The 19,698-nt window shown below is 42.4% G+C and overlaps 1 protein-coding gene across 2 annotated transcripts in view; it reads right to left on the bottom strand.

Annotated features, from left to right (window-relative positions):
- Positions 1–2,663: 2,663 nt before the first annotated feature.
- Tada2a (transcriptional adaptor 2A) overlaps positions 2,664–19,698 on the bottom strand; it is a 47,696-nt gene continuing 30,661 nt past the window's right edge. For both annotated transcript variants that reach the window (XM_048446707.3, XM_048446708.3), the window contains 8 exons: positions 16,184–16,247; positions 15,253–15,296; positions 13,830–13,940; positions 11,828–11,899; positions 9,929–10,061; positions 8,550–8,593; positions 5,668–5,741; positions 2,664–3,516 (listed from right to left, as the gene is read on the bottom strand). In XM_048446707.3, coding sequence (XP_048302664.1) covers positions 3,331–3,516; positions 5,668–5,741; positions 8,550–8,593; positions 9,929–10,061; positions 11,828–11,899; positions 13,830–13,940; positions 15,253–15,296; positions 16,184–16,247 — 728 coding nt within the window. In that variant the 3' untranslated portion in view covers positions 2,664–3,330. The remainder of the gene's footprint in view (positions 3,517–5,667; positions 5,742–8,549; positions 8,594–9,928; positions 10,062–11,827; positions 11,900–13,829; positions 13,941–15,252; positions 15,297–16,183; positions 16,248–19,698) is intronic.

Here is a 19,698-nt window from a genome sequence, read left to right as displayed (position 1 = left end):
GGCCACAGACATGACAGTGTACTGTTATACCAAAAATGGTTCTTTTGAAGTGATCTGATAGAGGCTGTCGACCTGTGGCTAAGTACAACAGGTAGGAAAACAACATGTACAGATTAGCAATTCAAACATAAGAAGCCATGCCCATCACAAATTGTACAACTGGCTCTCGTGTATTTTGTGTACATAGTATGTATCTTGAAGGTATTCCCAAAGTTGTCCTTTAAAACGGATGAACAGGTACAGTGGTTCACAACTGTGATCCCAGTCAGTATTTGGGAGGCAGAAGTAGGGGGATTGAAACTTGGGAGAGTAAACTCTTTCTAAACTGATGGGGGATGGGAGAAACCTCTATCAGTGTAGTTGGCTTTCAGCAAACCCTATGTGGATGCAGAGAAGCATGCTGTTAATGAAAAGTCTCTTGCTGGTACCAGGTAGCCTTGTCTAGGTGTTAAGAATATAGATGGTGCCTAGCGGTGGTGGTGCAGGCCTTTAATTCCAGCATTTGGGAGGGAGAGGCAGGCGGGCGGATTTCAGTGAGTTCAAGGCCAGCCTGGTCTACAAAGTGAGTTCCAGGACAGCCAGGGCTGTTACACAGAGAAACCCCATCTCAAAAAAAAAAAAAAATATATATATATATATATATGCAAATAATGTAGTGACTCTTCTCAAAGGACTCCTGAGCTGGAATGTAACACTTGCCAGGCAAGAGCATGGCCTGTTCAACTTCCAGTTCCTTGCAGGGGAAAATAGTCACCGGGCATGGGCATGGAGGCACACACCTATAATCCCAGCACCTGAGAGACTGAGGCAAAAGAATTACAAATTTGAGACAAGCCTATGCTACATAGTAAAGACCATGTCTCAAAAGGAAAAACAGCAAATACTTCAGCTGGGCATGGTGGCACACACCTTTAATCCCAGCACTCAGGAGATAGAGACAGGCAGATCTCTGTGAGTTCAGGGCCAGCCTGGTCTACAGAGTTAGTTCCAGGACAGCCAAAGATATACAGAGAAACCATGTCTGGAAAAACCAAAACCAACCAAACCAATCAACCAACCAACCAACCAACCAAAACCCCAAATAACCTCCAAAAGCAAGCAAGCAAACAATTCCTTACTCAAAATATGGCTAGACTTTTGAGAAATTTTAGAACATAAGGCTTGAATTTGACAAAGTTGCACTCATCAAAGCAACAATAACCCTACTTCCTAAAGTCTAGTCTGCAACGATAGTTTTCTCTTCCCGTTGCTATTTCCCACCATGTCTACTAATCCCCAAGCATTTATCAGCATGCAGTTGCTTCCCAGGTTTCAGTCTGTCCTATCAGCCTCCAGTTCGGGACGGCCACAGCTGCCCCTTGTGTCCTAGCCAGATCTCTTGGCCCTTTTCCTTACTCCCACTGCCGCCTACACACCAGCCTCCACCCCTCCCTGTGTCTACAACAGTTTCTCACTTCCATCTGTCATTTCCCCACCTCCTTTTGATTTTCATCTCTGCCTCAAAAGCCCTCTTCTCCCAGGAAGCTTTCCTTAATCAAGATTAAAATCCTTCACACCACAATAGATACAACCAAGCATTGAAGTCTAATGTATCCAGAAATCGCAGACCAACAATTAACTTTCACGGTGGGATAGAATCTGTTTATAACCAACCAGTGTTGGTGGTGGTGACAAAATGCATTTTCTAAGAATGCCTACTAACAAGTTTTCCTTTCTTTTTAATTAAAATTTTTTTCAAATATCTTGTTTATTATTTCTCCTCCTCCAACTACCCCATATCATGCCAACCTCTACGGACCCAATTTCATGTTCTCTTCTTCCTCTTTCAAAAAAAAGAAAATAAAAGCAAAACAGTAAGACAAAAAGCTGTCCTTTTTAAAGAAAGGAAGTTGTTGGACTACTCTCAGATCTAGTGTTCTCTGTCCAGCAGAAAGTGTAGCCAGTAAAAATGCTGGCTGCATCAGCCTGACGACCTGAGTTTGATCCTTAGAACTCATGGTGGGAGGAAAGAACTGACACAGGAGAGTGGTTGTCTTGACTCCACATGCACATGTGTGACACAGCCATGCCGCCTGTCCTGCCCATTCTCAGTTTTTAAAAACGAACTGTTCTCTCATTCTCTAGATACCCATTAGCAAGCTGCAAACACATTTGTATTAGTTACAAGTCTGAACACGCACTTCCAGCAAAACACTGGATCCTAACTGGTGTCTGAATGTTAAAGGAGAGACTTAGCTACTGGAGGTGACCTGTGCAGACTCTACAGTTATGCCCACCTGCAGACATGGGATAACCACGACTGGGAGTTTGGCTTCCTATTTTGCTGAAGGCTTGAGGACCACGTTTCAGATGTGGTGGAACTACTCATCCTCACAGCTAGTGAGTCTCATATGAAGCGGCTTTACTTGTGTTTGAAAAGCAGCTTTTATTGCAGGCTAGTCGTTTGCCACTGAGAGATTAGGGTTCAGGTCTCAATTTTAGCAAAGCTGGGTTAGTTGCATCATCTCTACCCTCATGGGCCTAGTATTTTGGAAACCCAGGGTAACAAGGTGAGACCAGGACACAGGACACACGTGTAAGCAGAGACAGTGCAGCATGTTGAGGCGGGCATCCAACAACCCAAGTGTGCTTTTAGTTACCAGAATATCTGACACACCCACAAATTAAATAGCAAAACATTTTAATCCATTAATTCTAAAAATAACAGAGACATTTTATATCCGGTGCCACCTCCTCAAGAGTCTACTGCAGATCAGACAGCCAGACTGCAAAGTACAAAGCCAGACATTAAAGTTAAAAATGCAGCTTGAGACAGACCATCATGGGGGAGATTTTCCACCTCTTCAGCTCATAAACTAAGATGTCAGCTTAAAAAAAAATCCTTGAAAGAAAAGGCTTTCCTGTGCTTTAAAAACCCTCCTCTTCATTTAAAATCTGTCTGCAGGATGGGAAGCCAGAGTTAGCGAGCTCCTCTCTCAAGTGCAAGGATCCACACTGGACCCCTAGGATGAAATGCTATGGCTTGGTTCTACTTTCACCAAAGTCAGGATGTGAGGTACTATGGTTCTTGTTTGAGTCACAAGAGGTGCTAGGAATGAATGCCCACTCATGTTTAATAATAACTTGGCAAGCACACACTCTGCATTACTATTCCCACAACAGGAGCACTTTACAGCAGGGCAGAGAAGAAAGAAGCGACGCACTTGGAGTCCCTGTGTCTTCCTTCTTTTCACAATATGAATCCAACTCAAATACATGTCTCCAGAATGTGTACACTGTCCTTTGACCTGCCACGTTCCAAACTTCTGGTTTGCATTGCCAAGCAGAGACTCAGGCTTTAGTGATGTATCCTTCTCGGATGAGGAAGTCATAGATTTTCCGGGTTTTGTTCACGTCTATCTTGATGAGTGCTCGTGCCTGTGCCAGTCTCAAGCCTCCTTGCTTGTTACACTCATTCAACAGAGCAGACTTATACTCTAAATAGGCTCCAGGTACCAGCCTCACCACCTGACAGAGCTGTAAGACACGACAAATTGAATAAACGTTAACATCCGTCATTCTCACAATTTAGTCCAGAAGGTATGGCAACCTCAAAAGAAAAAAAAAAGGGGGGGGTGGGTGCTGGAGAGATGGTTGGGCACACAAAGGCATGTGCCATCAAGACTTGACAACTTAAGTTTGATCCCTGGGACCAACATGGTGAAAAGAGAAAAACCAACCTTTTTTTTTGTTTTGGTTTTTCAAGACAGGGTTTCTCTGTAGCTTTGGGGCCTGTCCTGGAACTCGCTCTTGTAGACCAGGTTGACCTCGAACTCACAAAGATCCACCTGCCTCTGCCTCCCGAGTGCTGGGATTAAAGGTGTGCGCTACCACTGCCCGGCCAGAAAACCAACTTCTTCAAATTGTCTCCTGACCTCCACATCATACTGTGGCACACATATGCCCCTCCCTTCACTCCATACACCCAAAATAAAATGTATTTGAAAAAAAGTGACATCAACCTCCAACTATTTATGGGAGCTGTTGAGTGGCTGGGCCACATTCCACTTCCTCTCTTCTCTGGAGACAGACATTCAGGAAGAAAAAGGCAGATGTGACATCAGCCAGGACAGCCTTCAGCAAGTGAAGGCTGTCTCAAGGGTCTAGTTCAGTTAGAGAATACATGTCCCCGAGGAGCTGACAGGTTTGCCCAGGATTTGAGGGTTAAATGCCTGGAGTTGTGGCTCAGCACCATATTGACATGGTCAGGGAAATAACCCAGAGTAGAGCGGGGCATTGAGGGGTGGTGGGATGCAGGTGCCTGGATTCCTAAGTGGAAATCACATTGTTGCCACTGGCAGAGGAGAGCAGCCTCTGGTTTTTCATCTCCTACCACCTGCCATTGTCAGCACCGAGTAGTCTGAGTCCCCAGCATATGGGTAAGCAGTAAAAAGATGTATGGAATTCCAGAACATTCAACACACAACACTGAGAAACTGGTCTGCGACTTTCTTCAACACACACTTCTTTCTACCCCAAAAGAAATGGCTATTTTTTCTGATGAATAAAAGGCTAATACAGGTCCCTGCACTGTGACTTCTTAAGTGTCTGACATGAGCGGATGCTATGAACCAAAAGATGGGGGACAGACACTGGGAACTGCAAAGGAGTAAGATGAGCTCCTCTTCTGTGATTTTGGTTTGATTTTTTTGAGACAGGGTCCCCTGTAGCCTCTGAATGCACTAGATAGCTGACAGCTGGGGATGTGCCTAAACCCCTGATCCTCTTGCCTCCACCTCCCAAGTGTGGGATTACATGAGAGTACCATCCAAGCAGACTTTCATTTGTTTTGAGATGGCCTTTTCACTGTATGTCCTGGGCTGACCTCACAGTCTCCCCCATCTCAGGCTTTCAAGTGCTAAAATTAGAGATCTATAACCATACCTAACTAGATGTGTAGAATGCTAGAAACAGATAAAAGCAACACAGAGACAGGTCAGTGATTACAGTGACAAAGACAGTCATGATACTTTTTAAAATCAATGTATTGTAGGAGTGTGTGTGTGTGTGTGTGTACGCATGCGTGCATGCACCTGGGAAGCAGAGGCAAGCAAATCTCTGTTGAGTCTGAGGCAAACAGTACTACACAGGGATTTAGTTCCAGGCCAGTCAGTGTTAGAGAGTGAGACGCCGCCTCAAAAATAAAAATAATATGCAACTCCACGACACTGAATTATTTTCCTTATGCTTATCAACATGCCATGGAGACAATTACAAAAACATTCTAAGTGATGGTTACATTGCAGAACTTCTCAAAACAACCATTCTAATAGAAAAGTCCTATTTTCATGTAAAAGCTACTTTAGGCCTGCAAAAAGTTTCACTTACATAAAGCATCAAGTGGAGTGTCTACCACGTAAATGCTCAATAAATGACAGCTGCTGCTGTTATTTAACTGACACTGGTGTATGCACTTCCCTCAAAAAGGGGAAAGGTAGCTTCGAGACGAAAGTAGTTTTCTGGGGCTTGCCAAAGTTAGCTCATTAACTTCTCGATTTCTCAGACAAGAGCAGTGCATGTTAGACAAGTGCAGTAAAATAGGTTTGATGTTGTAATGGATTTTAATGACAACTCAATGAATTAATCAGCCCCTCTTTCCTTTCCTCTGGTTCCTCTCCCTTTTATTACCTCCTTTTCTTTTTCATTGAGTTTCTCTGTACCAGGGAGGCCGGTGAGGTTCAAGGGTGGTGCACATCGTCTTCCTATAGACACAGATGCAAAAGAATAAATACTTCACAAAGGTACAACCGTTCAAGTATAAAACAGGAAGCCTAACCCACTCCCTTAGGCTGGTTCAGCTAGTTCGTTGGTCACTGTGGTGGTCTGATTGAGAACAGCCCCCACAGGCTGATATTTAGATGATTTAAATGCTTGGTCCCCAATTGGTGGGACTATTTGGGAAGGATTAGGTGGTGTGGCCTTGACAGAGGTGTTGGGGGCATTCCCAGAGTGCGCTCTGCTTTCCGACCACAGATTAGGATGACAGCCCTCAGCTGTTCCTGCTGCCATACCTTTCATATCTTTGCTCTGGATCACAGACTCTAACTCTTTGCAACCATAAACCAATTAAATGCTTTCACTTAGAAGTTGCCTTGGTCAAGGTGTTTTACCAGAGCAATAGAAAAGTAACTAATACGGTCACCCCAACATTTCATTTGAAAATAAAAATAACAATCCGTGTGCTCTTTGTTCTGTTGATATACAAATATGGTCATGCACACCTAATATCAATGATCACTCGCACAGTGGAGGAACCTATTTGGTAGGAGACTCTAAAATCTGGAGGCCAGATGCTCATACAGTTTAGAAAAGTTATATTCTGTGTGTCTGGACAGCTGACGAATAGAAACAGGAATCCTGCAGGAGAAATTCTCTCATCACTACTCTCCAGCAGGACAAGGTAAACATGGTAATTAACCAAGTACTATGTACCTTCAGATCAAAGGCAGAATCAGGCCACCAAAGCTCTGTTTGTTTATTCTGCTTTGAAAAGAAGTGACATTTAACTGAAAGATCCACACTGGAATAACAAGCTAAATACCATATTTGCTATATGGCAAAGCAAGGACCAATGTTAACTTCGTATCTGAGAAAGAAACCCAAACAGGAGGCAGCACCAGTCTTGCCAGGCCAGCATATAAAGATTAGTGTACAAGAGTCTTTTCCTTTAATGGATGATGATGATGATTGATGTGTGGTGTACAGGCCACAGATGTGAAGGTCGGACAACAACTGTGTGGTCTCAGTGCCCTACTTCCGGCCTAGCTTTTACAGGGGTCCAGAGATTTCCAGTCTTCCACCTTTACCTGCTGGGCCATCTCACTTGCCCCTAGTTTTATTCTGAATAGATGCTTGGGATGAGTGCTCGGTTGGGGATGGATGGAGTGAGTTAAGTTTTATGGGGACTGCCACTGGAATGGGACAGAAGGAAGAAAGGGCTGCTCAAGTTGTTCTGGGAAACCTGATTCTTGAGGACATCAAAGGGGCTAAGAAATGAAGGCTTAGAAATGGAGATAAGGGGCTGGAGAGATGGTTCACTGGTTAAGAGCACTGACTGTTCTTTCAGAGATACTGATTTCAATTCCCAGCACCCACACAGTGGCTCACAACCATCCGTAATAGGATCAGAGTCCTCTGCTAGCAGGCAGAGCACTCATACATAAACTGTAAATAAATAAATTAATTAATTAAGAAAAAAGAAATGGGGAAAAAAATCATATGCTATCTCACAAGTCTCCCAAGGCTAGGCTACAACCAGGGATGCTGGGCTCCCAATCTTTCATTGCCTGAAGAGCAAGTCAGAACATAGAGGCTCCGGAGCCAGGAATCTCAACATTAACACAAAGAGAAAGAAGGAAGGCTAAAACCACCGTATGAGGAAACAGTGAGCTGCACAATCGTTTTAAATAGCCAGTAACAAGTGTTTTAATTTCTGTACTTAGCAAGGGGGGAGGTTTGAAATAATAAGCTTGCAAAGGCCAGGCGGTGGTGGCGCACGCCTTTAAATCCGGCACTTGGGAGGCAGAGGCAGGTGAATCTTAGTGAGTTTGAGGCTAGCCTGGTCTACAAAGGGAGTTGCAGGACAGCCAGGACTATTACACAGAGAAACCCTGTCTTGAAAAACAAAAGCAAAACAAAAAAAAAAGCTTACAAAATTAAATCTGTAGACCACTGTCTTGGTGACTCTTAAAAAGCTCTCTTTCCTTTTAAGTATCAAATAATGACTTGAGGGGCTGGAAACACAAGTTAGAGGTTAAAAACAGTTGCTGCTCTTGCAAAAAAAATCCAAGTTCAGCTTCCAGCACTTAATGAGGCTGCTCACAACTGTCTGCAACTCCAGTTCCAGAAGATCCAATGCCCTCTTCAGGCATCTGCATACATGTGATACACACATATAACTCAGGCACATAGACATAAATCTTTAAACCAAGAATCATCACACCACACCGGCCTATTAGTCTTGCTCTGACAGTTAATTTCAAAATGGTACAGACTCAAAATAGGTAAAGCTCAGAAGCATAGATTCCTTAAGCCTCTAGTCACAAGACATCCTTGAGTCTCTGGCAAGTGCCCTGCTGCTCATGTCAAATCCATAGCTCTTCATGTAGCACTTCCAAAGCACACTGCAATGCTGCCACAGGTTCAACTCTAGCCCTGACTGTAAGCAGCAGTAAAAGAGCATACTTCTGGGTCCTGCTTGAGACAAGGGCCGTCCCTGTCTGACCACGAAGTCTGAAAGCAAGCTGCTGTGCATGAGCCATTCCAACAGCTCACTACCATCGCTCCACCAAAGGACCATGCCTACAGAAGGAGAGCAGCTTTGTCACACAACCCCTGAGATGTAAATGCCAGTCCACACTTGCTCTGGGCTGGGGGATAGCTAAGTGCTAGAAGATACACATGTCCAGTAAGTGAGAGGCCTGGCTTCAATCTCCAGTGCTGGAAAAGAAAAGAAGAGAAAAGAAAACACAATCCACAAAACCCCTGGTGATAGCCTGAGAAATCATTACCTGAGTTTGAAGCCATCAGAACAGAAGGACTCAGCCCAGAATCACTAAAACAAAGAAAAAGAATTTAGATTTAGGTCTTATCAAAGGCAATTTCTTTTCTTTCCTTTTTTTTTTTCCTTGGTTTTGAGACAGGGTTTTTCTGTAGCTTTGGAGCCTGTCCTAGAACTAGCTCTTAAGACCAGTCTGGCCTCAAACTCACAGAGATCTGCTTACCTCTGCCTCCCAAGTGCTCGGATTAAAGGCGTGCGCCACCATCGCCCAGCTCAAAGGCAATTTCTAAAACCCCTTATAGGACTGGGAGCATTTATCAGGAAGATCATCCAAGAATAGCTGTGGTGAGACTACATGACACTTCAGAGGTCATCTCACTGTACAGGAAAGAAAACGTATTCCAAAGAGAAAAACTTCCCTCACCTTTGCTAAGGGCTCTTAACAGGGGACAGCACCAAAGGCATTTGCAGGAAAGGAAATTTTAACAAAAACCACACCAGCATCTAGGTGGGGACAGACATGGGTGAGAGTGGAGCTGAGACGGGGTTTCACTGTATATCCTCCACTGGCCTGGACCTCAGCAGTACTCCCTCCCTCTCCCCCTCTATAGCACTGCAATTATAGGTGAGTGCCACCACAATCCGTTTCAGAGACATTTTTTTTTTTAAATAAGAACAAAATAGGAACAGAGAATTACACAAGACCAGTTACGTTTCTTTTGGGGGGGGAATAAGGAATAAGGTAGGGGGGTTTAAGACAGGGTTTCTCTATATAGCCTTGTCCTAGAACTCACTTTATAGACCAGGCTGGCCTTGAACTCACATGTGCCAAGATGGCCCACTAGTTTCTTTCTTTTTTTTAGATTTATTTATTTATTCATTTATTTATTTTGTATGCAGTGATCTGTCTGTGTGTATGCCTGCAGGTCAGAAGAGGGCACAAGATCTCATTACAGATGGTTGTGAGCCACACCATGTGGTTGCTGGGAATTGAACTCAGAACCTCTGGAAGAAAAGGATGTGCTTTTAACCACTTGAGCCATCTCTCCAGCCCCCGACTAGTTTCTTATGTCTGCCAGTTTTATACTGTTTCTAGATGGACTGGTAAGAATCCTTACTACAAGCCAGGCGGTGGTGGCGTATGTCTTTAATCCCAGCACTCGGGAGGCAGAGGCAGAGGGATCTCTGAGTTTGAGGCCAGCTTGGTCTACAAGAGCTAGTTCCAGGACAGGCTCCAAAGCTACAGAGAAACCCTGTCTCGAAAAACCAACCCCCCCAAATTCCTTACTACCCTAACACCCAGAGTTCCTACCAAAGTGTCTAAAAATACATGTAAAGGCCCAAGAATGCCAGAAGGAGTGCTTCATTCAGCCCGCCCCAACTACATACATGTCAGCCTGCCGGCGGAGCCACTGCTGACATGCGCTGCTGTCCTGGATGTACTGGAGAACTTCTGAGAGCATGGTGCGTTTAAGGCGCTCCTCCTCTCTAGTCTTCTTCAGGTGATCGTATGTCCTGGCACCTGGAGGGGCAAAAGACACCTGACTTCAAGGAAAATAGAGCAGAGTCAGAGGGCCTGCTAACTGAGCTTAACCAAAATTGGCCATTTCAGGTTTCCTTTGCAAAACTGCTCTCTTAACTTTTCCCAGGAGTCAAATGTATGTCTGAGTCTAAAATATGTCATACTTGGTTCTACTTTTTCCATTTGTGAGTGGATCTGACTCAGGGCTCTGAACATCTTAACATAGTGCTAAACCACTAAAGTATACAATCAGCTACTTGAAGACATATAAGGACATATATTCTTCCATCAAACCCAATTCCAATTATAACAAAAAAAGCCCTTTTTGTACTGCAACTTTCCTCTCTATAACATACACATAGGAAGCAGAACTAGGTAACCAGACTGAATTATGTTTCCTATGCAACAGAAGGGTTACCTAGTGTCTTCTACACATCAATAAAGTTTTACAGATTTCAGACTACCATACCAGTGGCTCTAGCAAATTCTTTTTTGTTGTTGTTGTTGTTTTTCTTTTCTTTTCTTTTCTTTTTCAAGATAGGGTTTCTCTGTAGCTTTGGAGCCTGTCCTAGAAATAGCTCTTATAGACCAGGCTGGCCTCAAACTCAGAGATCCGCCCACCTCTGCACACACCCCTCCCTCACCCTCCCCAGTGCTGGGATTAAAGGCGTGCACCACCACTGCCCAACTTTCTCACCAATTCTCAAAAGACTTAAAGACCTAGTAAATAGAGGAGTCAGAACCTAACCATAAGCAATCCAGTCTCTTATGTGCTTGTTTGCTAGGTCTGAACACAGGGTCCTGCACATGTGTGATAAGCAATCTAACACTAATAGACACCCCCAGGTCTATGTTGCCTAGTCAGAGCCTTTCCTTACAACCTGGCTCTTCTATTAACTAGCTCTTTAATCTCTCTTATTTTCTTTTTTCCCCCCAAGACATGGTTTCTCTGTGTAGCTTTGTAGACCAGGCTATCCTTGAACTCACAGATAACCACCTGCCTCTGCCTCTTGTGTGCTGAGATTAAAGACATGAGCCACCACTGACTGGCTCTTTAATCTCTTTAAGCTTTGATTTTATTAAATAGAAGTGATGATATCTCTTAAGTGTGTCATGTTATCCAATGATTTGAAAGTGAAATGTATTCCATAGACCTGGTACATGTTAAAAAATGATAGATATTTATCACTATTAAAAAAGTATACCAGCACCTTAAATTGGATGTAAGCACCTTGGCCTCAGTAAAAGCCTGGTAAATAAAAAATGATTATATGCATAAATAAAATTTAAAAGACTGAGGTTAAACTCTGGAACATAAGGATCACACACACCATTCTACCTCACTCTCATGTATGTGTGTGTCTGTAGACAGCCTCACTCTGTACTCCATGCTAGTCTAGAATATGCTAAACAGATTTGGCTGGCCCCAAGTGATCTTCTTAGCCTTCCCAGTGCTAGGACTAACAATGTGAGTTACCATGGCCGGCTAAGATATTTATTTATTTTTTTTTTAAAGAGCCACAGCAGACTCTTAATTCTAAAGCACTGGGGTTTGTTTGTTTGTTTGTTTGTTTTTGCTGTGTGCCATAACTTTTACTCTGTCCTGATAAGATAACGATATTTGTAGGAACTGAACAGATGAAACTTTACTAGGAAGTCTGAAAACTCAACTGAAAAGGTATCTTTTTTTAAGTTTTCAAGACCTCAGAGATTCCCTTTGTACTTGTAAATCACTGGCACTTTGACAGTGTCGGAAGCATACTTACTACAAAAATTGGTAATGCCTGCTGTCCTATATTCTTGGAGTCTCTTGATTTCCCTCCGGAGTTCAAATTCCACTGTTTCCCCAGGAGAACAAAGGAGAAAAATTGTTAAAACAAGTCAATGTCAGGGAGCTGTTGGGTGTGTTTCAATGATTCTGCCATATGTAAAAGGTGGGGTCACTTCGTCTCAGGATACATTTTACTTTGAACATCTCATCAGAAATGCTTCCCGAGCTGGGTAGTGGTGGTGCACACCTTTAATCCCAGCACTCCCAAGTGGTGGTAGGCAGAAGCAGTAGGATCTCTGTTAGTCTGAGGCCAGCCTGGTCTACAGAGTGAGTTCCAGGACAGCCAAGACTTCACAGAGAAACCATATCTTGAAAAACGAAAAGATTAGAAAGCTAATTTTTTTTTAAAAAAAAATGTAGTTAAAATGCAGTATTCCTGTTCCTCCTTCTGTGCTAGCACTTCTACTCACCCATCCACGCTCTCTGATGCAGTTTGTGGATGAGACCCTGCTGCGTGGTTAGGACAAAGCTTTGCTCAAGCCCTGATTTTTTTTTTAGCTTTTTCCTATAGGGACTAAAGAGCGCTGCATTTTCTATGAACTACAAATTGCTGCTGAGCACACAGCTCAGACTGCACTGTTGGGTTATTCTGTGACAGAGCAGTCCAAGCTGGTGCTTTTCCAACATGTGCTGAAGGAAAGCCATCCACAGGGTGACACATAAGCCAGGAATGATATAAACTAGGACAGGAAGTAAAGGATAAGTCACTAGATACCAACCACACAAAGAATGACAACCAAACAAGGTGTTTTCCGAGGACAATCAACCGCGTTCAGATAAATGCCTGTGATTCTTCCTAAGGAATATCTGCACCTTGAGAGCAATTGTAAAGCACTTTTCAGAAAATCACAATATAACAAAAAACTTTCCAGAACTAAACTGAGAAGCCAAATAAACATACAGCTCTCATGAGGAGAGTATAGAAATAAAACCCCAGTGCAGGCTGCCTCAAAGTCTTAGGCCTTCCTGCTTAACAACTTCAATTTTTTATAGTGGAAAATCCAATTAGAATTGGGATGAATGCTCTTGGGAATACCAGAGAAAGGCCAGAGGAAGATGGAAATATTGTTTCCATGAGCCAACAACCCTGTTCCCATGACGGAAACTAATTTTAAAATATTTATAAGCGATACTATGATGTTTGGAATTGGCTTCAAAACCAGCTTATGAACAAGAGGGTAGGGGAGTTCCTAGTTCCCTTCAGATGAAGCTGGATGGGTACTATGCTGAAAACCACTGAAGTTGGCTACACAGACACAGGAATTTACTGTGTTGTTCCCTCTGTAAGAAGTAAAAACTGCTACATATGGTAGCACATATCTGTAAACCAGTTCTTAGAAGACAAAGGCAGGAGGACTTGCAAGTCAGTCTGAGCCCAGCTTGGACTACTCAGAAAGTTCCAGGCCAGCCCGGGCTACATACACAGTAAGACCCTGTATTAAAACAAACAAAAGACACCAAAAAGAAAACTAATAAAAACACAACACAGTAACAACAAAAAAATCCCTAAAACAATAAACAAAAGCCCTGTACTAACTTGTAAGTTACTGTGTTTTCCTCCTCTTTGGCATGTAGGGTTGTGCATGTGTGTGATATATACATATACACAGAGATCAGGAGGACATGGGACTACATGGGTGTCCTATTCCACCACTTCCCACCTTATTCCTTTGAGATAGTTTCTTATCGGGTCTAGAGCTAGGTGCTGGCCAGCAAACCACAGCAACACCCGTTTCCAAGCACTAGCGTGGACAAATACAGCTTTTCATGTAAGTGTTGGGAACTAAACTTAGGTCCTCATGTTTATGCAGCAAGCACTCTTACCCACTGAGCTATTCCCCTGCCCCTCACTAAGCTTCTAAATCTCCTTACACACACACACACACACACACACACACACACACACACACACACACACACTTCCAAAAAACACCTACATGCATGGCTTTCAATGAACTTGTCATGTTCCACTGGTCCCACAATCCTTGCAAATCGCCTCATTGTTTCATAAAGGTCTTGGACCTCCTTGGGATACCGCCGCTCCATTACTAGAAAAAGTAAAACATAACGTCACAGAGAATTTAAGCACTTCTAAATTTCTGGTATTATTTTTTAAAACAAGCAGTAAAATGCAGGACATTTTCCTACCCTCACATGACTAACTTGCCCATTACAGCACACAAACAACAGCTGAGAATGCAAATCACCAATCATAATTACAGCATCACAGCACCTCACAAAGGGATGCTGTTATCACGAAGATCATCTCTACTACTAAGTGCTATTGATGTCCTTGCTCATGTCTTTTAATCTGCAAGACAAGGCAGAGGATCAGGCATTGTTGTCATAAGAGAGAAGGGAATTAAAGGCAGAATCTATGTTCTAAGACAGAACTCTGGCTAATTTCTGCAGGATTACTGGAGGAAAACAAGGAAAGCAAAGACACAAGAAACCTTCCAGCTAATATGGAAGCATGAGCCTACAATCCCAGAACTTGAGGTTCAGGCAGGAAGACCATCAGAAGTCTGAGACCAGCCCTTCTCTAGAATAGAGGCTTCCAAGCCAGCCAGAGCAAACAGCAAAATGTTGTCTCAAAAAAACAAAAACAAAGAACATTCAGAAAAAGTCAATCAACTATGTGCATATGTCACCCCGTGCGACAAGCTGATTTACTTAAGGCACTCTTCCAACTGTGAGACACCCCCAACCCCTCTGATTTTTCTACAAAAAAAATTGTTTTAAACATGCACAAGTGCTCTGCCTGCAGGTGTGTATGTGCATCACATGTGTGCCCACAGAAATAAAAAGAGGGCATCAAATCCCTGGAACTGGAATAATAAATAGATGGTTGTGAGCCACATGTGGGTGCTGGAACCCAAACCCTGGCCCTCTGCAAGAACAGCAAGTGCTCTTAACTGCTGAGCCATCTCTGCAGCCCTACAAAAATGTTTTCATAACCTGAGACCAAGGTTATGTTTAACACATAATTTTGAAACATGACTGTCTAGAAAATGATCCATTAATATTCATGCTGTAATTACTATAACAATTAATTCTTAGGCAATGCTGTTGACTATAAATGAATAGCTCTTTATTGTCACTATGAATCAGAGCTGCCTCAAACGCCTTTGGTTTCGTTTTGCTTTGGTTTCTGTACAAGGGATCAACATCAACCCAAACATGCTACACACCCCTCTACTATTGGAGTTACTCACAAGTCCTGCATCAGAATTGTCAAATCTTCCTAGGTAATGCTAGCTAGCATGCAATGTGGATTATGAGCACTCCCACAATGACCTGAAAGTACTCAACAGTGTTAGAAAAATTTAGAATAGAAAAAAAAAATCAGCTCATACTCACATCGGAACTTTCTAAGATTGACTAATCCATGATCTCTTATAATCCTAGAATGAAAAACCACAATAATGTATGTATTAAAAGTAAGTTTCAAATTTTGTGTGTTTTATATGTTATAGTTGTCACACATGCTAACTACTAAGAGGTGGAACATCAGGGTCTGGAGAGTCAAGTGTGCACATGCTTCTGAAATAGCCTCTAAATGGAGAATGGCACATTGTCCTTCTCGGGGTATAGAGGACACTCACACATGATTCAGTTACCAGTGACAAATGCTGAAAAATATGTGCTTGTCAAGATGATTGAGAAGGAAATCTGTCCATATCATGAGACTAATCTACACAATTCATCGAAGTGATAATTAACAACAGTCATTTAAGGGAAACTACTAGCCTTGAAAGGACACACTGATCACACATTTACAACCATATGTTTACATACTTTGAAGCCACTTGAAATAAATATAGGTTAAACATGCTTAAACGGGAGAGCATTATAAAATATAACATTTAACAGCAACTCTTAACAACTGAATTCTGCAAGATCACATGGTAAGCTACAAGTGGAGTTTCTTTTTCTTTTTGAATTTTTTATTCATTTTACACACCAACCACAGTTTTTCCTGCCTCCCTTCCCCCACCAATCCACTCTTCAGAGAGGGTAAGGCCTCCCATAGGGAGTCAAGCCTGGCATATCAAGTTAAGTGGAGTGTTTTTGTTTGTTTTTTGAGACAGGGTTTCTCTGTGAAACAGTCCTGGCTGTCCTGGAACTCACTCTGTAGACCAGGCTGGCTTTAATTTAGAGAAATTTGCCTCCTGAGTGCTGGGATTAAAGACGTGCGCCATCACGCCTGGTTATGTGGAGTGTTCTTATAGATAACATGCAACCAACAGCCCAAAGGTCAGAGAACACAGGATGGCTTTTCTATACTTACTTTTTTCGTCTTTGCCTCTCTTTTAACCTGGAATGATAGATATCTACCACAGCCATCTTCAGAGCTATAAATACAAATACACATAAATAAACATAAAAATAAAAGTCAAGACAAAAGAAAAAATAAACAACCCTGCCAAACAATTATTTTTAAGGGCTGGCTCCTGAGAGCTGGGAAGGCATGCACCACCATGCCTGGCTTACCCAAACCTTAACTATTCCATGAAAAGTATCCTAGCACACTAAATTTCTCTATCAGTAAATAATAATTGTTATCATTATTCTGGTAGCACTGGCAACCAAACCAGACCAGACAAGTTCTGTATCACTGAGCTAAACCTCCAGTTCAAAAATGAGTGTTGCTGTAACTGCACAGGATGCAGCTCAAGAGACAATGACAGGACAGCACTGATGGACAGTGTTGGCATGTTCCTAGAGTAACATCTTCATGTGGGCAGCAGCAACTGTTTACAGCACTGAGTTCTGCATTCTGTGATGAAAAGATGTGTTAAGCAGCTTAACCACAGTAAAAAGCACGCTTTGCTTGCCTGCACATGCCCCAACCCTTTCTAGTTTTAGTCTCAGGGTAAACAAAAAAAGGACAAACTGGAATCAGTACGACAGTCCTGCTCTTTCTTTCCCATTTTCAAAGTTCCTACGGTTTCTGCTCTTGTCTCTTTTCACTCCTCACCTCACTTCTACAAGCTCTTTGGCTCCCAGGGTTCCAAGTTCCATCAGACTACACCATCTCAAACTCTCACAATTATTTTGAGATATTCCTATTTACACGGCTTCCATTGCAAACTTATATATTCTGCTTCTTTCCCATCTTAAAATTCTTAACCATAGTTAATGGCATTATAGTAGTCTAGTTGTTTAAGACAGAAACCAACCTGGAACCTCTTTCTCCTCCTTCTCCTCATTGCCAGCTTGAGTCTTAGCTAAATGTAACATTTCCGAAATGCATCTCTTTCTGTCTAATCCTATCACTCAACTTAGGCATCTTGTCATCCTGATGCTTCCTTACAGAAGAACTTTATCATACTTACTATGGACCATGACTTCTTCAACTCCCTCCCTCCCTCCAAATGGGACTAAGAGCATTATTTTACAACAAAATTTAATGGTACAGTTCATCTGCTTCTAATTCTTCAGCTACACCTCCCTACTGACAGAGGCTCAAGCTCTATACAGTATGCCTGGCCTTCCACTGTCTTGTTTCCTATCATTCCCTCGTAGGCCCTCCATACCATACTCAGAAAACAAGCTGCAGACCCCACAGCTGCTAAGAACAGATCTAAATGCAGGTGACCTGGGTCCAGAGCTAAGAAAAACAATGAAGCCACACCTTTAATTCTCTGCACTTGGGAGGCAGAGGCAGGTGGATCTCTGAATTTGAGGCCAGCATGGTCTACAGAGTTTCAGAACAGCAAGAGAAATTCCGTCTCAGAAAAACAATAAGCCTTCCACGCGTTGACTATCTGTTAGTGACTTTAATTTTTCTGCTGCTCCTATCCTAAATCTGGCTTATTAATAAAAAATTTAAAGTTTTTTTTTAAAAACCCACAGGCAGTTTATAATTAGACCTCTAGTGTTAGAAAATAAAGACTCATTATTAGTAATTCTAGAAGAAACTACAAGACATAACTTAGCACTACACTGCTTAATAACCACCTTTCTGTTGAATCTGAAAGCACTTTTAATTTAATGACTTCAGTACGTTCTGAAACTATCTTAGAACTTGTTACCACCTCCTTAAGCTTTGTGTACTGTAATGTGTGTTTGGGTTTTTTCATTACTGAATATATTCATGGAAGAAAGAAGTCTCAGCATTGCAAAACAACCTGACACATGACTTTTGAAAAACCAAAGTGAATAACCCAAGTGTCAGGAAATATAATCTTTAAAAATGAACTGGTGTGGGAGAATGGTCTGTATTCTGTCAATTATATTTTAAATAAACGCTGATTGGCCAGTAGCCAGGAAGGAAGTATAGGCGGGACAACGAGACTGGAAATAGAGGCAGGTCAAGGAGAACAGGAGAATTCTGGGAAGAGGGAAGCTTGGTTCACAGTTGTTGTGACCCATCCACAGAAGAAGCAAGATGTGACTGCCCCGCCAGATAAGGTACCGAGCCCCGAGCCCCATGGCTAATACAGATAAGAAAAATGGGCTAGGGGGCTGGAGAGATGGCTCAGTGGTTAAGAGCATTGTCTGCCTTTCCAAAGGTCCTGAGTTCAATTCCCAGCAACCACATGGTGGCTCACAACCATCTGTAATGAGATCTGGTGCCCTCTTCTGGCCTGCAGGCATACACTCAGACAAAATATTGTATACATAATAAATAAATAAATATTTAAAAAAAAAAGAAAAATGGGCTAATATAAATTATGAGTTAATAAGAAGCCTGAGCTAATGGGCCAATCAGTTTATAACTAATGTAAAACTCTGTAATTTCTTTGAGATTTAACAACTCCAAGAACCAGGCAGGACAGAAAACTCAGTCAACAATGAACTAGTTTTTCTAGCAATGAATTTGTGTATGGGAATATATATTTATCTTACAACAAGAAAGCTTTATTTCAAATTAAGAGCCTAGAGCTTTCTGGAATGCTGGTAATTCAAAAGCACCATAATCTCATCTTTACCCCATACAGAGGTCCAAGTTCAGGCACAGTAACTTAGACTTCATCTGGCTGAACCTACTACTCAAGGCCCAGCTTCCTTTCCCAGCAGTAGTCCCTGAAGGTTCCTCCACAGAGACAGCTTGAAACCCACATTTCTACTCAAACCAGACTATATGGTAGGGGAAAAAAAAGACTAAAAAGAATTTATTTCTTTTATTGTATGAAGGTAAACAAAAAATTCTCAAGCAATGTATAATCAGAGGTGTTAGCGTTCCAGTCCAACCTATGTTATATGAAAACCTGTCTTAAAAAACGTTTGTGTGTCGGGGCTGGAGAGATGGCTCGGTGGTTAAGAGCATTGCCTGCTCTTCCAAAGGTCCTGAGTTCAATTCCCAGCAACCACATGGTGGCTCACAACCATCTGTAATGAGGTCTGGTGCACTCTTCTGGCCTGCAGGCATACACGCAGAAAGAATATTGTATACATAATAAATAAATAAATATTTTAAAAAAAATGTTTGTGTGTGTGTGTGTAGACATTCTTTCTGGAGACATTCTCACGATGTGGCCCTGGCTGGCCTAGAACTAACCAGGAAGGACCTTGTTGCCCTTGAACTCACAGAGATCTGCCTGTTTCTGCGTCACCAGGGCTGGGAACATTACAAACTTTTAAGAATGAAATCGTTCTTGATTTGGGGCTTGTTCCATGTCACTGTCCTGCTACTACGAACAATCCATACCCTGCCTCTGTTTAACAGACAGGTGGTGGGCAGGCTGTGGAAGGGATATGAAAAAGGAAGAAAGCAGGTGTCTCTGACATGTATATAATGAAGTTTCTTATGAGAATAGAAGGACTGAGAAGTAACAATTCCAAACAGAAGCGAACAAA

This window comes from Myodes glareolus, chromosome 9 (genome assembly GCF_982192425.1).
Source record: "Myodes glareolus chromosome 9, mMyoGla1.1, whole genome shotgun sequence".
In the NCBI taxonomy this organism is placed as follows: Eukaryota; Metazoa; Chordata; class Mammalia; order Rodentia; family Cricetidae; genus Myodes; species Myodes glareolus.
The sequence above is the reverse complement of the archived record's forward strand: the minus strand, read 5'-3'. Positions and strand labels throughout refer to the sequence as shown.